Source organism: Grampus griseus (assembly GCF_964374135.1).
Source record: "Grampus griseus genome assembly, chromosome: X".
Taxonomy (NCBI): Eukaryota; Metazoa; Chordata; class Mammalia; order Artiodactyla; family Delphinidae; genus Grampus; species Grampus griseus.
Window position 1 is genome coordinate 110666053 of NC_138999.1, and position 20313 is coordinate 110686365.

Here is a 20313-nt window from a genome sequence, read left to right on the forward strand (position 1 = left end):
ATGGGTTTAAGAATAAATCATGGGGGACTTCCCTGGTGGCTCAGTGGTTAAGAATCCGCCTGCCAATGCAGGGGACACGGGTTTGAGCCCTGGACTGGGAAGATCCCACATGCCGCGAATGAAGCTAAGCCCGTGTGCCACAACTACTGAGCCTACGCTCTAGAGCCCGGGAGCCACAACTACTGAAGCCCACGTGCCTAGAGCCCGTGCTCTGCAACAAGAGAAGCCACCGCAGTGAGAAGCCCACGCACCGCAACGAAGACCCAATGCAACCAAAAATAAATAAATGTATTTTTTTTAAAAAAAGAACATGGGCAGTTCCCTGGTGGTCCAATGGTTAGAACTCGGTGCTTTCACTGCCGTGGCCCGGGTTCAATCCCTGGTAGGGGAACTGAGATCTGGCCAAAAAAACAAACAAACAAAACAAAACAAAGGAGATATGTATATCTCCATTAAAAAAAAAAAGAAGAAGAAGAAGAAATCACACATGCTCACTACTCCCTCCTTGGCCTTTGGACCCTAGCCATGTGCTCCGTCTCCTAAGACTTCCCTTCTTCTGCTTTACCTCTATTCACCCTGACATCTCCCGCCACACACGCCTCCTCAGGGAAGCTTCTCTGATTCTCCTCCCCATGTGGATCCTGCACTCTCCCCGCGATAAACTTCCTAGAGTCCTGTGCTTGTCCCCAGAGCCCTGACCACAGTCCTGGTCAGACCAGCCTTTGTGGCTTTTCAATGACATCGGATCTCCCTCACCAGGTTGTAAGCAATGTGGCACAGAGTGGGCGATCAAAGGCGTTTGTTGAATGTTGAGAAATGAATTTCTATGGCCCTTTGCAGATGACAAAGCACTTTCACATGCAAACCGGGCACCCTCTGAGGTCGACATTGTTCACACCTGCATCACTTCTTTACTGTACCAAACCTTTTCACTTCAGAAACTTCACTTCAGCCTCACAACCAGACTGTGAGAAAGCTAAGGATTATTATTTCCATTTTACAAACACTAGAACTGAAGCCCAGAAAGGGGAAGTGTGACCCAGGCTTAGTACTTGGAGGAGCCAGGATTGTTAAGCCTCCAGATCCCTGGCCGGAAGCTGTGATCATTAGATTCCCCCGTCAGTCATCACTTTGGGCATCGTCACCCCCATTGTGGTGAAGGCCATGCTCAGTCTGGCAAGGTGTATGCTTGGCAAGGACATTGGCTTTGGTGGGGGAACAAGCCTGGGTTCCCATCTGGGCATCACCTGCCTGTGACCTTCAGAGCTGGAGGAGCATCCTGTAAGGCTTCATGGCGGAGGCGGCCTTAGCTGGCACTTGAAAGACTGGGGGAATTAGGGGAGGCAGAGAACCAGGGAAGGGAAGGCTGAGGATACTAGAGGTGCACTGGGAAATGGGGTTTTGGTGACTTGGGCTGAGGCTTTCCCAGCCTCTGCTTCCTGAAAGATACGTATGATGCTCACCCCTCACACTCCTGCTGGGGCCAGGGCAGCAGCCAGGACCGGTATAGAGGGCACCAGGCAGCAAGGGCTGTCATACCCTCGCCACGCACCCGTCCCTTGAGCCTCCCAGAGGCAAGGTGAGGAGCGAGTCTTCTCTGCTGTCTCTCACATACTGTCCTACAAAAAGTAGGTGCTTTTTTTTTTAGCTTATGGTCCAGGTGAGTGATTCTTTTGAATCGGTCTTTGTGCAGGCAGAACGCCCTTTTCTTGTGCTTGGGTTCTGAAAATGTTAGCCTAGGTTGAGGGGAGGCGGAGCTACTTCTGAAACTTGCATTAAGGCATGGGATCTGAAACTTGACAGGCAATGTGGGAGCAGGGGTGGGGGTGGAGAGGGCTATGGAGCTGGGCTGGGGGCTAGCCCAGAGTCGCCTTGGGGTGGGGTAGGAGGAAACTGAGATTGAAACTCCTGGGAAAAGCAGCGTCTGAGATCTCTGAGGTGATGGAGGTGGAAGGGACCAAGAGGTGAGCCCTCCCTCCTGAGACACCTCCTCCCCCCAATCCCTGTGTGCTCTCTCCCCTCCCACTTTACCTTCCTTTATCTTTTCACACCCCTCACACCTGAGGGCTTAGGAGTTCCCAAGGAGGTGAGAGGACTCTAGGCTGTGAAGAAATTTGGGGGTCTAGAGACAGGGGGATGAAACTATGCCAGGGTCACCGGCTCCTATCCCCACACTTGCTGGGGAGGGAGCCAGAGACACCCCTGCCTAGATGGAAAGAAGGCTTCTTTCCGGCCACGCCGGCCTCCCAGGTCTCACAGATACAAGCATTTTTGCTGCCCTGAGACTGAGGGCGCCAGAGTGAAGCCCTTGCCGTAGCGGGGAGGGGACGGCAGCCCTTGAGTGACAGCTTGGCGCTTCAGTACTGCCTTCACCTTGCTTTAAAGCAATGTCACCTTGGTCCCCTCGTTCCATTACATTCCACAGAAGATCCTCAGATGAACTTAGCCTCTCTGTGTCTCAGTTTCCTCAGCTATAAAATGGGTTTGCGATGGGGACTAATTCAGCCAGGACAGGTGATGTGCTCAGAACAGTGCTTGGCACACAGGAAGCACTTGCTCCCTACCTGTCGTGTCGTGTCTGCCAGTTTCGTCTAGCTATGTCCCTTTAAGTGGGTCACTTTCCCTTTCTGAGCCCGACTTTCTTCTGTAAAAGGTCTGTAAAAATTAAGGGGCTCGGGAGACTGAATGGCCTCCCAGGAGCCTGCCAGCTCTGCCCTTCTAGGATTCTGTAAGTCTGAGGTAGGGAAAGCAGAGATTGTTGTCCTATGAAAATAGATGAGGGGGGACTGGAACCCCCAAAAGATGAACTGACCTGCCTAGGGTCACACAGCCAGTTACAGGCCAAGCTGGGTTTAGGATCCCGAGTGCTGAGCCACTAGCTTCAGGCCACTGGGCTATGCAGCCTGCCAATTCTTTCACACCCAGGGAAGGTCAGAAAGCATCTGGTTACGGGGGAAGTATGAAATGGAGGTCCCAGCAGCCTCTGGGGCCAGGAGAAGCTTGGGCAGACCCACGTAACCCAGTGGTGGCTTTCCTCACTGGCCAAGGGTCCCGTTTCCCACCGTTTCTTCTGTTTCTTCTCCCAGAGCACTGATTCCCTCTGGAGAGTGGCCTGAAGCAGTCTCACTGTTTGCTGGAACCGCAGCAAAGCCCTGTGCACAAGCAGCTGCTTCCCACCCACCCACTCCTTCCAGGCGGCCAGGCAGGTGAGGAGGTTGAGACCCAGAAGGGGCCAAGGGGCCCCTCCACGGCCAGCCCTGGGCAGAAGCAGAGTCAGGACTGAACTCAGCTTTCTGGGCACCTGGCCTCGGGTGGAAAGGAACCTGAGGGCCAGGCCGGTCTCCTGGAGCAAGTGCCTGGCCCCAAAATCCAGGATTGGGTGCTGCCCAAGCTAACGCTGCCACGGGGGAGAGTGCTGAGGGCCATCTGTCCCTGGGGAGGCCCTGTGGGCTGTCTAGGAGACTGGAAATTTCCAGTGCCCCAGGCACACTCGGATTGGGGAAGCAGACTCCTAGCGGGAGCGGGGCAGCTAACCCGAGCTGAGGATGGAGCCGGCTTTGAGGCTTTGCTAGCCAGTTAGTGGCTCTGTGAATCTGAACAAGTGACTTGACCTCCCTGAGCCGGTCGTTCCATCTATAAATTGGGAACAATGATGACTTCCCTGTCCACCTTTCAGGGTTAGAGTGTGGCTTAGTGGGGATAATATTACCTCCCACCAGGGAGCGCGCACCATGGGCCAGGCACCGTGCCCAACACTTGACCTGCATCATCGCATTTGGTCCTGACCGCAGCGCTCAGAAGCAGCCAGCGTATCCTGCCCGCTGCGGAAATGGGGCTCATGGAGACACCGGCTTTCAGGCCTCACAGAGAAGTAAACGGTGGTGCTGGGAGTTGAACCCTGATCTGACTCCAGACTTCCCGCTCCACGGAAAGCCCTCTATTAGTATAATTACTGTCAGATAGCATGGCATAGAAGGCAGCTCATAAGCAGTTTACTAAATTCTCTTAATTCTAGACCTTGCTGCAGAAAGGAAGTCTTCTCCTCGGGCCCCAGGCAAGGGTTCAAGGGCTCAGCTGAAGGGCTTGCCGATGCTTCGCATGAGACAGGGTTCTGTGGCCCGCCATCTGTTTTTATAAACACAGCCACAGTGTTCATTTACATTTTGTCTAAGGCCACTTTTGCAAGACAATGGCTGACTTGAGTACTTAGGACAGAGACCTCACAGCCTGCAAAGTCGATTTACAGAAAAAGCTTGCTGATCCCTGATTTGAAGCATGCAAGGAAATGTCCTAGATGCAGCTCCGGCTTTTGAAGTCCAAGGCAGCAAGCCAGGGGAGTCCCTCTCTGAGCACTGGTCAGTATGTAGGAAAACTGGTTTTTCAAAGGAACCCTGGAGACATCTTCCATTTGGTGGGGGGGGGGGGGGGGCGGGGGTTCCAGAGAAACGCTGGCTGAGTCAGTAGCCCCTTCTAGGACCAGAAAAGAAGATGGTAAGTCTTCTCTGCCATTCCCTTTGGCAGTCAGCTGGTACAGGCCCACTCTGGTCAGAAATCTGGGGTTGAGAAATTTCAGCTGAATAACCTTCACTCCTGAAAAATAGAATTCTATAAGCACCTCAGAATGGCTGCTTGGGTCAGCCAGGACTTGTGGGAGAATCTGAAACGTTAGGCATCTAAGTAGCTATGGCTCATTTTATACCAGGCCTGGGGTCCTGAAAAAGCCTTGTGTGTGGCCTGAGTCTGTTTGCCTCCCTTATCTCTTTCATTTCAGGGGCTGCCTAATTTCTAGGTGGATTTGAAGCACTGTTGTTTTTCAGGTTCATCTGCCCACCCCACCCCCTAACCCTTCCAGGTCTTGGTCCAGAAGTAATCAGTGAACAAAAAGTGAACTCCTTTTTCTTTTTTCCCTCTGTATTTTCAAAAACAGCCCCCTAGGGGGCTTCCCTGGTCGCGCAGTGGTTGAGAGTCCGCCTGCCGATGCAGGGGACATGGGTTCGTGCCCCGGTCCGGGAATATCCCACATGTCGCGGAGCGGCTGGGCCCGTGAGCCATGGCCGCTGAGCCTGCACGTCCGGAGCTTGTGCTCCGCAACGGGAGAGGCCACAACAGTGAGAGGCCCGCGTACCGCAAAACAAAAACAACAACAAAAAAAACCACAGCCCCCTACTCTGATTCTATTGTATTTATTTGGTCAAGATATCTCCAGATGGTGGCAACCCATATGTCCTGCCTTCTTTTGGTTTGATGTCTAATTATCTTTACAGAAAGCCACCAGCTTTCCTTCCCCTCATCCTCTGCCCCAAGGAGGTCAGACTTGCCTCCACCCACTTGCATACCGTGACTACATATGCCTGGAGAACCCTGGTGGCAACTCCCCTTCCTTGTCCCCACATCTACTGTGCACCATCCTCCTGCCAACTTAACCAAAGGCAACTGGGTCTTCTGGGGCCGGTGTAAAGCTGGTGTCTCTGTGAGCCTTTCTCTGATCCCACCAGTCCACACCACACCATCTATTTCCAGTGCACTTACTGGGATTTAAGTACATTTTGTACTTAAGTCTTCTCTCTAATTAGGGGACCTTCCATAGTACCATAGAAAGAGTTTACATTCTAGAATTCAAAGTCCAGATTTTAGATTCACTCACTGGCTGTGAGCCTTTGGGCAAGTTGCTTCAACTCTCTTAGCCTGTTTTCTCATTTGTAAAATGGGGATCTGTGTCGCTCAGTTGTTAGGATAATAAAATGAGTTGATATTTTTTAAAAAGAGCTCTGTAAACTGTTAAAGGGCTACACACTCACGGATCGGTATTAAGTTGCCCTGCCCTGCCTCCGCCCCCTTCTCCTTGGTTTCTTGTGAAATTAGAGCTTTGGGGGTGATTAGGGCCATAACGGACCAATCAGCATAAAGCCAGCCCACCCAAAACCTCCTTGCCTAAAACCAGTTCCTCTGACAACCAGTTTGCCTAAAAGTCAAAGTAGTAATTTTGAAAGAAGGCATTTTTGTACCAATTTTCCTAAGAGGCACTTCCAACACAATGTCATATTTTTAAATCACTATGTCACAATCTGCAACATTTTGTCAATGATAAGATTGTTGTGTAGCTTGTGGGCGGCATTTTCTATTTTATCTTTCATTGAGCAGTTTCATGACTTTTTAGCAAGTGTCTGAAGACCCTGTCTTCAAATCGTATATTTCTAGAACTGAATACTCGTCAGATCTGTAGAATTTCCCACAAGACTTAGCGAATGCACCTTTTGGATCACTCCTGTCTCCTTTCTGCTGGGTTATACTCTGAACCGTGTATACCTGTGTGCACCTAATGAGTTGATTAACCAAATTAGCATGTACGCAACGTTCCTTCCTGTTCTCCAAGATGTTGGCATTTTGACAAGCGTGAAGAGGTGAGACAGATGGGGCAGAACTGCATCGAACTCCTTGCATTTTATTTCTCAGGCTATCTCGTGCATCAAGCAACTCTACTTTGTGAAACACATACGAAGTCATTACCAAATGTATTTATTGCAGGAAACAGAACATTTCTCAAGAACGGTAACTGGCTACAAAGTCCCGAGAGTGTTCAAAAGTAGATAAAAATAGAAGAAGACACACACCAAAGATATAAAACAATTTTTAGTAGAAATCCCACCTTTAATCAGAATGTTCTTAAATAAATTTTTTTAAAGATCCTTCAAAGGACACTGCAAAAAAAACCAAAATTAGGACACTCAGATGCCAAAACACTTAAAAGTGGACTGCATTTTATGTGAACTGGTCATTAAGCACAGGGATTCCTTTTGTGAGTTTGCGGCAAATTAGTTTGAAGCCATTGGACCTGGAACCGATTTAGGAGGCAGACACTTCCCTCCCTGCACATGAAGTTCATGGGCACGGGGCGGGGGGCGGGGGGCGGCCGGCCATGGATCTCAGCAGAGACGTGTGCCCTTCCTGAACGTGACCTCCAAGAGTAAGGGCGAATTGTCAGCTTTTAACTCTTTATTATAAAGACATATTTACACTGAACAATCTTTACAAACACAGTGAACACAATTAGGGGAAAGGGACGATTTCTTAATGAAAAGCGCCTTAATAACTTTGTATAAATTAGTAGAAGAACCATACACAACCACTTTAAATAAGACGGCCCTCAGCACCTCCACCGCCCTGCGCCTCCAGACTTTCCCAGCCGTCCCTCTCCCGCTGCCCACAGCCCACCCACGCCCTTCCCCCTGGGCCGGGCAACCGATGCGACAGGAGATGCAGAAAGGAAGAGGGGGAAGAAGGCCCAGCCCCAGTGGGGACATCGGTGGCAGAAGAGGCTTTCTGGACACTGGCCAGACCCCACTCTGGGCTGAGGGGCGTTTGGGGGGGTGGCAGGTGCCCAGCCTGGCTCCCCAGGGTGGCCTTAAAGCAGCAGTAGCAGCAGCGTTAGCAGCAGTGGAGGGAAGGGGGAGGGGCGGGTAGGCAAACGTTGGGGTTGCTCTGGGACTCCGGGGGCCGTGACTCCCCCTGCCCCACACGTACATAGGTGGCCATCAGGCTCCTGTCTTCCCTTTTCTCCCTCCCACGAGGCCTTTGAGAAGAAAGCCTGCTGAGATCTACACTTCCTCCCATCTTTCCTTCCTTCCTTCCCCCCTCCCTTCCTTCCTTCTTTGTTTCCTTCTTCTTCTCCCCACTCCCTGCCTCCTCAGGGAAAGGCCACTGGGAGAAGAAGGTCCAGTCAACGTGAAGGGAAAGCCATTGAGTCCAATTGGTTAAGGCCACCTCCTGATTCCTGGTAGTCTCGGTGCCCGAGCTGCCCCTATGAAAATACCCAGGGTCTGGGAGTGCTGCAAGGAATTGGGGCAGCTGGCCAGTCACGGAACTTTCCAGGCCGGGTTGGGGAATGGACCAGAAGGGGCAGGCCAGGGAGGAGGGAACAGCTCCGTCCCACCATGGGGCAGTTCACAGCCGGCCCCCTCTCCCTTCCTGGCCACCCCCAGCCCCAACCCCGGGAAAAGGCACTTAATGGGTTTGGAAGACATCGTCAAGAAGAGGGCATCATCACGTGGGAGTTCGGAGACCTGGGCCCTCGTGCTGGCTCTGCAGTGGCACTGGGCAGGTCACCATCCCTCTCCGAGCCTCCGTTTCTGCAGGAGTTTGCATAAGGAGGTGGCGCTAAGTGAACTCCAAGTTCCTTTTGGCTCTGATCGTCTGTGATTCTTGGCAAAACCAATCATCCTAGTTGGCTTTTGCTCCTGGGAGGGTACAGAGCCACCTGAGGCGCATACCCTCCCCTCCTGAGTTGGAGCTTGAACCAACTGGGGGGGGCGGGGGCGGGAGTGAGTGGGAGGGACTGCTAGGCGGCACAGTGAGGCGAGAGAAGTGACGAAGTACTTCGCGGCCCCTCTCCTTCACCTCTTCCTCAACCGGGCCAAACATGGGGATGAGGAAGAGGCCACAGTAGCTATTCCTCCTCTTCTCCGCTGCTTCACTCCCCCTTCGCCAGATCGCCAATCCCCCGTTCCCATGCCCCCAAGGCACCCTGTCTGCATCCCAATGACCCCGTCCCTCTCACTGGAGTCTCTCATTGCTCCGCTCTCTATGCCCCTCTGGAGGCCTGGGGGGGAAGTGCTGATGCGAAACCGTGGAATCTGCTGGAGCCCATTAAAGAAGGGTGGGTTCCACCCAGCCCCCAGGGCATACCTGAGGCAGGAAGGGCCGAGAGAAGGGTTCGATGTTAGGGTATTGGACACAAGAGGTAGGGACTAGAGCAGAGGGAGGGCTGCGGAGAGGAAGGACGGCCTTCCAGTGCAGGGTCTCCCAAGTCACGAGGGGGCACTGAATGGGTCCTTGCTAGGGGCAGGAGCACGCCAATCCATTCGGGGAGGCTGGTGGGGGAGAAGAGCCGGACCGTCAGCAGCTAGAACAGGGGCCAGATGAGGCAAACGGATGGGAGGGCTCCAGAGAAGCAGGCCGATCGACGGAGGGGTAGAGAGAGTCACGGGGGGCGGACACGTGGTGGCCCCTTCAGTCCTAAAGAGGAAAAATGACCAGAGAGGGGTCATTGACGTGTCCTAGGTCAAAGGAACCGCCTGGGACAGGAGAGGAGACGGCCTTCACCCGCCCTCCCCACAAGCCTGAACCTAAAGCCCCAGGCTACTGAGTCGGTGTCACCCTGTCCCGGCGACAGGGGGAAGGACAGCAGGCCAGGCCTCAGGGGCAGGCTCAGGCCCTGCTCTCTCCTTCCCACATCTCCCGGCAGCTCTCTTCCCGTTCTCTGCTAGCGGCTACCCCCAAGGATCCCTGCCTTCCCTCCCGCCCCGGTGAGGGTCCACACTGCACACCTGCACAGATACCCTGGGGCACCTCTCCCCAGCTCGTCAAGGCCCTCCAGAACACTCCAGCTGGGCCAGCCAGCCCAACCCTAGGCAGCAGCGTGGAGGGGAGCCAGCACCTAACTCCTGGGGAGCGTCAAGCCCCTCTCCGGCCTTGGTCTCCTGTCTAAACTGAAGGTGCTCTGTAAGCCCCGGTGTTATGCATGGGGCCGGCACTGCCTGGTGCAGGTGTCTGGCCAGCGGTAAGCAGCAGGGCCACCCGGCTTCCAGGTTGTTCCTCCCCTGCCCTTTCTGTGCCGCCCACTGACCAGAGGCTCAAGTACCTGCTTCAGAAAGGCATGGGGCCCTTATGGGAGAGGCGCGGCCGCTGGCGGCGGAACTTCCTCCGACCTCCCTGCCAGGGCCCTGGGCCGCTCCTCGGCCCTCTGGGCTGCACCAGGTGGCGGATGGTGCCTTCCTCCATCCCCTTCCCGTCAGAAGTCTGCAGCAGGGGCCCTGCAGGAAGGAGAAAGCCTGTCATCCCAAAGGCTGATGCAGATGGGCCAGGGCCCCAGAGAAGGGGCAGCCTCTTCATGAGGTGGCGCTCTCAGAGCTTTTGTTTTTCCTCTTCCAATCAGTGAACCGATGAACCACTTGCAATGTTTACACTGTCCTGGGGCAAACAGAGCCCACTACTCACATTTACAAATTATACACCTGACTAGATGTCCTTTTGACAGTCCTATCATGTTTCTGATGGGCACAAACATGTTCTGTGCTCAGAACATCATCGGGGGGTGCAGCTTGGGGTATCATGACTGCACTCAGGCTGGGGCACAGCAGACAATAACTTCCCACTGCACCCTTGTGACTGATACACTTAAAACATTTCAAACACACAATATTTCAATGAAAACAACTCCCCCCGTCACGTGCCTATCACCCAGATTCGACAGTTATCCAGATGGAGTTACATATGCTTTGGTTCTCCTGTTTCTTTCTTTACAGAGATATTTTAAAGCAAATCTAGAACATGATGTCATTGTACATCCTTTGATACGCAGGTGACCCACTTTTGAGTACTAGAGCTCTCATAGCTCACCCCTGGGCATCTCATCAGTGTTTGGCCATCTTGGGGCTCACTTGTTCCTGTGGCCTCCCTGTGGGTGTGGCTGGGGGACTGTTTGCGGGGCGTGGGGGCGAATCTCTGACTCTGTGCCTTATGCTGGGATCTAGTCAGCCTGTGACAGATTCAGAGGCCAAGAAATATTGTACAAATGAATGAGTAAACAAATGAGTGAACGTCACCTGAAGCAGCAAGTGCATCGGGAAGGGGGTGGGCTGCTAGTATTGCCCCCCCATTGCCCTACTCCTTTCACCTCTAGATCATACCCTCATCCTGTGCCTCATGCAAATTCCTTCCATTCCAATCCCAGCTGGCTCCTTTTCTGCTCTAGGGGGCTCTTCTCTACATCTGTCCACATCTGGCTTAGAGGAGAAGCCTCCTGATGCCAGACCAGGCCCTGCCAATAGAATCCAAGTGGCGCTGGGTGTTCCTGGGTGCGATGAGGGAAAGACACACGATGAGGCCCCAGCGGTACAGCAGGCATGAGAAGAGAGGCACAGTGCCCAGATGGGGAGGGTATCCTCTACAAATGCTGAGACCCAGGACTGTGAGTGGTGGTGGCAGTCAGGGAGGGCGGGCTGTTGGGGGGAGGGGTCCCTAAGAGACAGGGGAGGCCCAGAGCCAGGATGAGGAACACGGCTGGTGGGCTCAGACTCTGGCCAGCGAGACGTCTGGACTCTAGGGCTGCAGAGAAGAGCTACCTAAGCTGACCGAGCTCTCAGCCACCTCTCATGGAGGCTGCAGTCCAGCCAGGTCAGGCGAGCTGGCGCTTCACAGACAAGCCAGCCGCCGGAGGCAAGCAGAGCAGGGAGATGCGATGGTGCTGGGCAGGAGGCAGACAGGCAGAGTGCTTGTGCGATGCCCGGGATGGGGCTGGTCCGCAGAAATACAGCTTCTGAGGCCAGTGATCATGAATCCCAGCCTCCCTCTCCCCACACCATCGGGTTTGCCTCCAGCTATATCCCTGTCTCTCGAAACCTGTTTCCATCCATCCAGGAGTCTCCACCACTAGCTCACAGTTTCCATATAACCACCCATTGGCTGCTCGCCCCCCAACCATACCCCTGGCGGCTCTTCCTTTCCTTCCTCCCTGCCTCCAGCATCCCCACGCTCCGGTTCCTTCCTTGGCTGTTTGACTCTTGTGATTCCTCCTCCACTTGCACACAGTTTCCAGGCATTTATCCTCCTCTTGGGCCAAACTCAGGCAAGGATTGTCCTTAGGGCCCTCCCTGCCCAGGCCCCTGGCGCCTGCTGCTGTCCACGCTCTCTCGCCCAGACACGCGCGCACACACTCTCTAGCCCTCCACCCTCCCTCCCAGAGAGAACGTCACAGGCCCATTAGGACCCCTCTGTTTACCAGCCACCCTTCATGCTTCTTCTGGTCGGGGGTGGGTTACTGTGTCAGTTCCTCCCCTAAACCCATCACCTAATGTAAATTAAAACACGAGTTGTGTTTGCACTTTGGGGCAGTAGGTACGGACAGGGGCAAGGAGGCTGCTTTCGCCTATCATAGGGCTACCCTCTGAGTGCTATCTGCAAAGGGGCTGCGCCGGGGAGGGAGAGGAGGGAAGCCCCTTCACTAAGCTCCCCACCGCAGCTGCTTCAGCTTCTGCCTTGTGTTTTGGAGGCCCCTCAAGGCTGTTCTGCCCTTTCAAGAGGACAGGAATGATACTGATGAGAAGTTGGTACCAGAGAAACTCTCAGGATGAAAAGGACTGTGCTGAGGGTGTGGCCAGGCAAAAGGAAGGCCCCTAAGGGCCTTGAAGGTGTCAGTGAGGTCTTGGTTCTTGTGTTGCAGGGATGGCCAATGGCACAGGCTATGGCCCCAGGGGTAACAGCAGGCATGAGAAGAGAGGCACAGTGCCCAGATGGGGAGGGTATCCTCTGCAAATGCTGAGACCCAGGACTGTGAGTGGTGGTGGCAGTCAGGGAGGGCGGGCTGTTGGGGGGAGGGGTCCCTAAGAGACAGGGGAGGCCCAGAGCCAGGATGAGGAACACGGCTGGTGGGCTCAGACTCTGGTCAGCGGGACGTCTGGACTCTAGGGCTGCAGAGAAGAGCTACCTAAGCTGACCGAGCTCTCAGCCAGGCCCTGGAGAGCAGTCACCCAGAAGCCCCTGGCACCTTGCATCCCACTGGATGGGGGGGCTCACTCTCCTCCTTGTAGCCGGAAGTCTGCAGTTCCTCCCCCACCCTGATTCCATCATCCACCTGTTTCCTACTTTTGATTCTGAGTCTGGTTCACCCTAAGATAAGCTGACACCTGAAACCCTGGCTTTGTCCTGTCCAAAGGGACAAATCAGAGGCTTTTGATTCTCATCACTGCAGAGGTCCCGGCAGTGATACAAAAGAATTCCCCTGTAGAAACGGGCCATCCCCAGTGTACTTAAATATTTTCTCTAACGCATCTGCTACTTACGGGAAGGCTGGGGCAATCCCGCAAAGAGTCGCGAGCCTAGAGGGACCGAAGCGCCATCAGCAGTGAAGCCACAGCATCTCCACCGTGAAGCGCAGTCAGGGGTAAACAGGGCTTGCTTTTCACACAATCTAAACGCCAGCCCTGCCCGTTCACAAAGAGGTGCGTGTCGCTTCTCAGGAACACGGCATCCTCACTAGGAATGAAACATCTTTTTTTCTTCCCTCTTGCCGTCCGGCCTGTCTTGTGATTGCTTTAAAAGCCCATACAAGTGCCCTGGTGGCACTGGCCATGTCCCCTCCACTGCTCTGGGGTCCTGCATGTGTCTCCAGGATGAAGCGCCCCTCCTTTGTCTGCCCAGCCCAGTGCCCTGAGCCGTCTTCCCACGCCAGCCGTGCTGCTGTGGACACATCACGCCCTGGCAGCCTGGTCATCCGCTTCACCTGCATTAGTCCTTTGCCGCTGAGAGGCCTGACTCAGGTTACCTGGGTGCTTAGTTCTGAGGCATTAGGGATGGAGTGGAGATGCCCCCTCCCTGAGTGGGAGGGGTCCAGGAAGCTGTCCTCACGCTGTCATTGTGGCTGCAGGCCTCAGCTGGGGCCGGGGAAGGGCAGGAGGGGGACAAGGAAGGACACAGAGGTGCTCAGACAAAGACCAAGGGCTACTTGGCCCTGGTTCAGCAGCTCTCAGACTCAAGAGCAAAGTGTATCCCAGGTCAGGAGGCAGTGGAGGGGTCTGTGTGTGGTGGCGGGAGCGCATTCCAAGTCAGGACACGGCGCGTCATGAGGAAGCACGGATTTCAGGCCTGGAGCTGACCGGGGACTCTGGCTGGGGAGAGCATGCAAGTCCGGGCCAAGGGCAAGGTGGTTCCAAAGAGGTCCCTTGTTCTGAGCCAGGACAGGAGGCAGGAGGAGCAGGACATGTGTCCCCAGACCCACAGAGGTAGCCCCCTTGGCCCCAGGACAGGACGGGGGTGGGGTGGGGGGACGTGGCAGGGGGAGGTGGAGAGGCAGGGGGAGCTTTGGAAGTTTCCAGTGCTAGGCTTAAGCATAAATGTGAGGGCAACGAATTTACCCAGATCCGGCTGTGGAGCTAGGTGACCCAATGCAAAGGGTGAATGAAGCAGGGCGCGGTAGGGTCTGATCCAGATGCGGCGTCCCCTCCCCTTGAAACCGGCTCCCCCTTTACCCGTAATGCCCCAACAGCTGGACCCTGAAAAGGTCTCCCCGTAGGCTCTGGGGGAGCCGCAAGTGCGCAGATCAGGTAGGCCCAGCTTCCTCTGGGATGCCCTCTCTGCACCACTGTTTGCCAGTGGTGGTGTCCCGTGGGTGTCTTATCTCGCCAACTGCCCTGGATGGCAGGCTCCAGGAGGGCAGGCCCGTGCGGTGTCCTTCATTCCTATCTTTGGCTCTCTTTCTGCCATTGCCTGCCTGACAGGAGTTTCTGAGGAAAAAGCCTGCTTCCTTCTTACCAGTGAGGTGGCTGAGCCAGGACTCGGGCCTGAAGAGAGAGATCACTGGACAGCTAGCTAAAGGCAGGTAGTGCCAGACCCAGCCAGTGCGCCTTCCCAAGAAGCCGGGCAGGGCTCCCCGGGCCAGGGCAGTGCCAAAGGCAAGAGTGGAGAAAGGAGGTGACCTACAAAGAGAGGTGGAAGCCCCACCAGGCCCCTCAGAGGCTCCCGGGCTGCATCCTGTTCTGGAGGGTCTGGAACAAAGTACGGCCTTGGGCCCTTCCTCTAGGACACTTGCTGCCCTGCTCTCTCCTTTCCCCTGCTCCCACCTCCCCATAAGTCCAAGCCTGGCACTGGCATTAGTCCACCTGGTCTTGGCCTTCCTATTCTGTGTTGCCAGGCCGGCAGCAGTGACAGTCAGATCACAGGACTGTGGCAGCTGGAGGTGGGAGCTGGCAGCCACAGGAGACACTGACGCACAGAGGACAGGGAGCCCGGACTGGGACTGCTGGGATGTGGGTGGGGACCAGGCTTGGGGAGGGCAAGGGAGCACCAGTCAGTGCCAAGTATGCCAGGTGGGGGTGTGGTGCAGGTGAGGGCCAGCTGCATGGAGGTATCGGGTCAGGCGCTGTTTCCTGGTTTGATGCCTGGAGACAAGGGGACTGAGGTGAAGCATGACCATGCCTGGGTCAGAGGGGGGACCGGAGCCAGGATCTCAAAGAACCAAGTCCCTGGGGTGGGGCGCAGGCCTCTGGGAGAGCCTTCTGTGTGGGAGCAGGAGAGCAGACCAGACAGGACTTGGGGGTGAGGGAGGAGGCCAGCCTGACCTGGCCCTGCCCGGCCCAGCCCGGGGGAGGCTGCCTCTGCTCACTTGCAGGCTGAAAGGAACCACAGCTGGGCTCCACGCCGCCTCCCCCGCGGCGCGCTCCTGCCTATGCAACAAGTGTCACGTCTGCATCTTGGCACATCATCATCCCCCAGTGGCCCGCGCCCCCGGACCGGCCGGCGGCCCCTAACTTTCCACGCAGGAGCCCAACCCACTGGCCTCAGGTCAGTTCCCTCCAAGGATCCACGAGGGGAGCGGGACGTGCCCCCCCATACCCTCCACCACGTGGGGAGCGGGGCGCGGGACACGGAGCGCACGCCTGCGGCCCTGAGCTCCTCGGACTGCGAGGGGCGGCCGAGAGGGGCCAGGCGCCGGAAGGTGATGCCCCAGGCCGAGCCGAGCCGAGCACCCCGCAGGGAGCGATGCCCGCGGCCGGCGGGTCCCTGGCCCCGGGCACCCTGTCCGTCGGCGGCCCGGCGCGTGGCGGCTTCTGCACGGCTCGCGCCCGGCTCCCGGGAGGCGGAGAGAGCGCGATCTTCGGGGCGGAGGGCGGGGAGCGCGCGGGCTGCAGCCCTGGAGAGCGGCGAGGGGGCCGCGGGCGAGCGGGAGGGCGTGCACTCACCTCCACACACCGCGCTCAAGGAGAGCCAGAGCAGCAGGAGCGCCTGCACGCAGAGCCGCAGATTCATGCTGCTCCTCTGGCCGCCGCCGCCGCCGCCGCGCGGCCCTGGCCAGGGGGCGGGGGCGGGGGTGGGGGCGGAGAGGCCGGAGGCCGAGGGAGGCGCGAGTCGCGGCTCGTGCGTGCGGGCGCGAAGCTCGCGTGGCTCCCGGGCCGCGAGACGGTAAGCCCCGAGCCGCGCCGCGGGCTGGCCGGCCGCCGCCTCCTCTCTCCTGCAGCCTCCTCTCTCCCGCCGCGGGGCAGCGCCGCCCAGCTGGCCTCGGCGGCTCCGGGGGCGGCGGCGAGCTCGTTCCAAGTGGCTGGCGGCTCGGCTGCGGCTCCAACGGCCCGTGGCTCAGACTGCCAGCGGGAATGCGCCCCGCTCACTCCAGGGGCTGCATTTTGTAGCCTGTGGCTTGGCCGCGAGCCCACTTGGTCATGTGGTCATCGGGAGGGCTGGAGGGGGGGCCGGGAAGAGGGAGAGGGAGCAAGCCTCCCGCACCGCCCCCCTCCCGGCACGCACTGGGCAGCCGCAGCCAGGGCGCGAGAGGGAACCTCGAGGTGGTCCCACAACAAAGGCTGCGAGGCCACTCTGACAGCCCACAAGCGCTCCCCGGACAATGCCCGCCTGGCCGGGGGCCAGAGGGTTTTGGAGACCTGAAGGATTTCAAACACAGGAAGCATTTGGGGCGGTGGAGGGGCACACTTAACCCTTTGTCGCCACGCTTCCTTAACAGCTGTCAAGAAACCTGGGCGCTGCCCCCACTCACCCCCGCTACGTCTGACCCGGTCCTTCCCCACCGCCACTCCGCAGCCGCAAGGACTTAGCCGAGACCCTCACACATTGGCCCTCCTCTCTCCTCTGCATCTTCAGCTGGGTTTGAACTGTGCCCAGCGCCCCCATTTCTCCTACCATCCCCCAGGAGGCACCCTCTACCTGGAATGCCCCCACCCCACCCCATCCTTCCACAGACCTCTTCATTCTTACAGCAGCACCTCCAATCCCATCTCATCCAGAAGACTTGCCAGGATAACAATAATCCAGGAGAGGCTGCTCCTGGGTTCCTTCTCGCTGTCGGGACATGCAGCAGCTCCTATAGCATCCCCTCTCTTGTTCCCCATCATCACGACAAGGGACCATTTACCCAACTCCAAACAGTCTAGGCTGGATTCATTTTTGCATGTACTTGGGATTCCCCTCTGAAAGTGGGTCCTGAAGTTGTTTGCCTTCCCAGACTAGGCTGTCAGCTCCTACAGCCTGGGAGCTCCCAAGAGAAGGAGCTGCCTCTTTCACCGCACGGGGAAGCCCCTAAGATAGGACCTTGTCTCTCATTCTTCTGCCTCTCTCCAAAGTCCCCAATATCGGGCTCTGCACATAGGTGGCACTCAACACATGTTAAAAGACTGAATTGAAAGGTGTTTCCACATTTCAGCCAGCCAGGCAGTTTGCTTGAAGTGCGAGTCCAGATTTACACAAAAAATTTTACATTGGACAGTGTGTGTGTACCATTAAAGATGTGAGAGCCCACAGTAGACTTAACATGTTTTTGAAATGTTACAGCAATCCAGCATATGCACAATTTTTTATCAGTCTCCATAGCAGGGATCTCTGCTTTGTTCACAGCTGTATCCCCAGAACTAGAGGAATGTCTGGGGCATGGTTGGTGCTCCCGACATAATTCTGAATATATAAATGCAATTTTCAAAACCATTCCTATTGCCTACATCAAGGTAGTGGGAAGGGGATAAGATAGGGTTCTTGTTCATAGCCTATGTCCGCATTAGCCCCAGTCCAGTAGGAAAAAGGCAGTGGCATGGAAGGCAGAGCATCTCTCTTCATCCGTGAGGCCCAGGCGGTGAGCAGTGGGCATTAGTAGCATGAGATCATTCCCCCTCTGCTGCCCCCTGGAAGGAGTCTTCCACCCAGGAGGAGAAACACCGGACCTCTAGTCTCCACCCTCACCTGCCTCAGGGCCTTGCTGTTGTCACCTAAGTTTGCTGCATCTCCTGGGCATGATGATCTCCGTGCTACCCCCTCCAGGGTTGTTATGGGATTGAATGAGATAATGTATCTGAAGGCACTGTGTAAATAAGGTATCAACCCTTGAGGGGTGGTTTTTAGGAACCATGATCCTCCACTCCCTGACTGAACAAGCCCATACATTTGCAAATGAGCGCCCCCATAAGTAGGTTCCTAGAAGCGTTCATATTTAATCGCTCCTTTACCAGGCTGTGTATAGGCTATTTGCTAAGTGGTTTAAGGGCTGCCCTTTCCAGTATGACTGATACTAACAACATTTAAAATAAAATGAAAACTTCATTTCCTCTGCTGCACTGGCCATATTTCAATTGCTCAGTAGCCACCTGCAGCTAGGGGCCACTGAATTGGACAGCACAGAATAGAACCTTTCAATTATTGCACTAAGTTCTATTGGACAATGCTGGGGGAGAGCACCCCAGTCATTCTTTTTTCTGTAATTCTTTTTCCCACCTTGCTTAGTTTTCAAAATGTGCAAGGGAACAACATACAAAGGCAAACCCAATACAAATTTAAGACAAGCAACTCTTTTTTGTTTTTTTGTGGTACGCGGGGCTCTCACTGTTGCAGCCTCTCCCGTTGTGGAGCACAGGCTCCGGACGCGCAGGCTCAGTGGCCATGGCTCACGGGCCCAGCCGCTCCGCGGCATGTGGGATCCTCCCGGACCGGGGCATGAACCTGTGTCCCCTGCATCGGCAGGCGGACTCCCAACCACTGAGCCACCAGGGAAGCCCCTAAGGCAAGCAACTCTTAGTAAACAGAAGGCATGTATTTAAAACAAGATTTAAAGAGCTGACCATGTGGGAGAATTATGTTTTAATCTAATCCTTCTCTACATTTAACCAAACTGCATCCATTGTTCCAGTCCTAGATCCAAGATCTCATCTTTCTCCTTTCTCAGGCTGCTCTTGCCCATGGTGACTGTCTTCCTCATAACAGCTATGGCTGTAACTTTCATTGGCAGTGATTCTGGCCTGCACCTGTGTATCTGCACGCCATGTTCTGTGGGCCCGTAGAGAGGGTCCACCACCAGGGTACCCATTCCGGAACCAAGGCCTGTGAGGCAAGGGATGCAACTCTGATTGGTCACTCTGAAATCCCTGTGGGCTCCCGTATATCTCAATAGCATATTCAAATGACCGGTTTTTATACTTGTCTCCACCCGCTATAGACTTGAAGGTCACAGGAATGATAGCAACTCCGCAGTGCCTGGCACAAAGTTGGCACTTGGAGACTGCTTGTTGAAGAGATGAGTAACTGCTGGTAGAACTGTGTGCTTTTTTCAGGAAGATGACACCATTGAGTTAATATCAGCAGAATCAACGTTTAAAGGTGTGTCTCCAAGAGTGGGGAGGAAGGGCAGGAAGCCATCCGCACCTTCCTGCCCTGAGGCAGCAGTGTCTGTAAAGTGCATTGCTGCGCTTGGGGCTCAGGCCTGTGGTGAGGGGCAAGACTCAGTTTCCAGTCAAGCTCAGGGGCAATTCTGGGGACAAGGGGTAGAATTCAGTGTACTGTTGGGGACAGAGATGAGATAGCTGACCTATGTGAAGCCAGCCTGTGACTTGTTGCCCTCGTTTGCGCTGCGCACAAGCTATTCAGTTCTGCTTAGTGTCCTATGTATGTCATCACCACCAGCCACTGCTGCTTGGTTGACTCGTCTGGCTCCCTGTCCTCTGGGTTTGAATGAGCAGTGTGGTGTATTAGAAAGAACTCAACTTTTGGAATTTCAAATGACTGAATTCAAATCCTGCCCCTCAATCTCAGTCCTCAGCTGTGTGACTTTGGGCAAGTTATCTAACCTCTCTGAGCCTAAGTTTCTTCAGTTACTAAGTGAGGGTAATAATAGTACCTACCTTATTATGTTGGGAGATTAAACAAAATAATGCACATAAAGTACTTAGCACAGGTCCCAGCCCACGGTAGTTGCTCATTCAGTGTTAGTTTTCTCCTCTTCCTGATATGTTCCCCCACCCACCCACCTTTCGGCTCTGGCCTCTGACCTCTTGGAACTGATCAGGAAGGAACGGCTCTGTCTTTGCCCTGTTCCACCCACACCTGTCTTCTTAGTAGCCATCAGAACTGTTCACTATCTTATTCCCCCAAAGCACCAATCTCTGCTGGGGCTAATCTGATGAACGCACTTGATCCAGGGAGTTAATGCATGATAGTACTTTGAGGTTTTGCCTCCCAGGTATGGTATTATGATAGTAGTCCTATGAGGTATGTCCTATTCCCCAAAGTAATAGCAAGCTCCGCCCTTTCAAGCAAGGAGATATTTTAGTGACTTTCATTTGGCTGCTCTACATAGAGCTCAACTTGCTTCAAAGTCAACTCGAAAAGGGATCCCCTCTGGCAATTTACAACTGAAACTTCTTTTTTTAAAATTTTTTTGTTGAGGTATAGCTAATTTACAATATTATATTAGTTTCAGGTGTACAACATAGTGATTCAACATTTTTATAGGTTATACTCCATTTAAACTTATAAAATATTGGCTATATTCCCTGT

At 55.0% G+C, this 20313-nt stretch overlaps 1 protein-coding gene across 1 annotated transcript; it reads right to left on the reverse strand.

The window, feature by feature from the left end:
• Nucleotides 1-8874: 8874 nt before the first annotated feature.
• On the reverse strand, nt 8875-15798 carry APLN (apelin; the record flags this gene model as incomplete). The annotated part of the gene is made up of 3 exons (XM_082681868.1): nt 8875-9012; nt 9638-9809; nt 15732-15798. 2 exons carry the CDS (start codon nt 15796-15798, stop codon nt 9643-9645), a joined length of 234 nt encoding a protein of 77 aa, XP_082537994.1. The 3' UTR covers nt 8875-9012; nt 9638-9642.
• Nucleotides 15799-20313: the final 4515 nt, after the last annotated feature.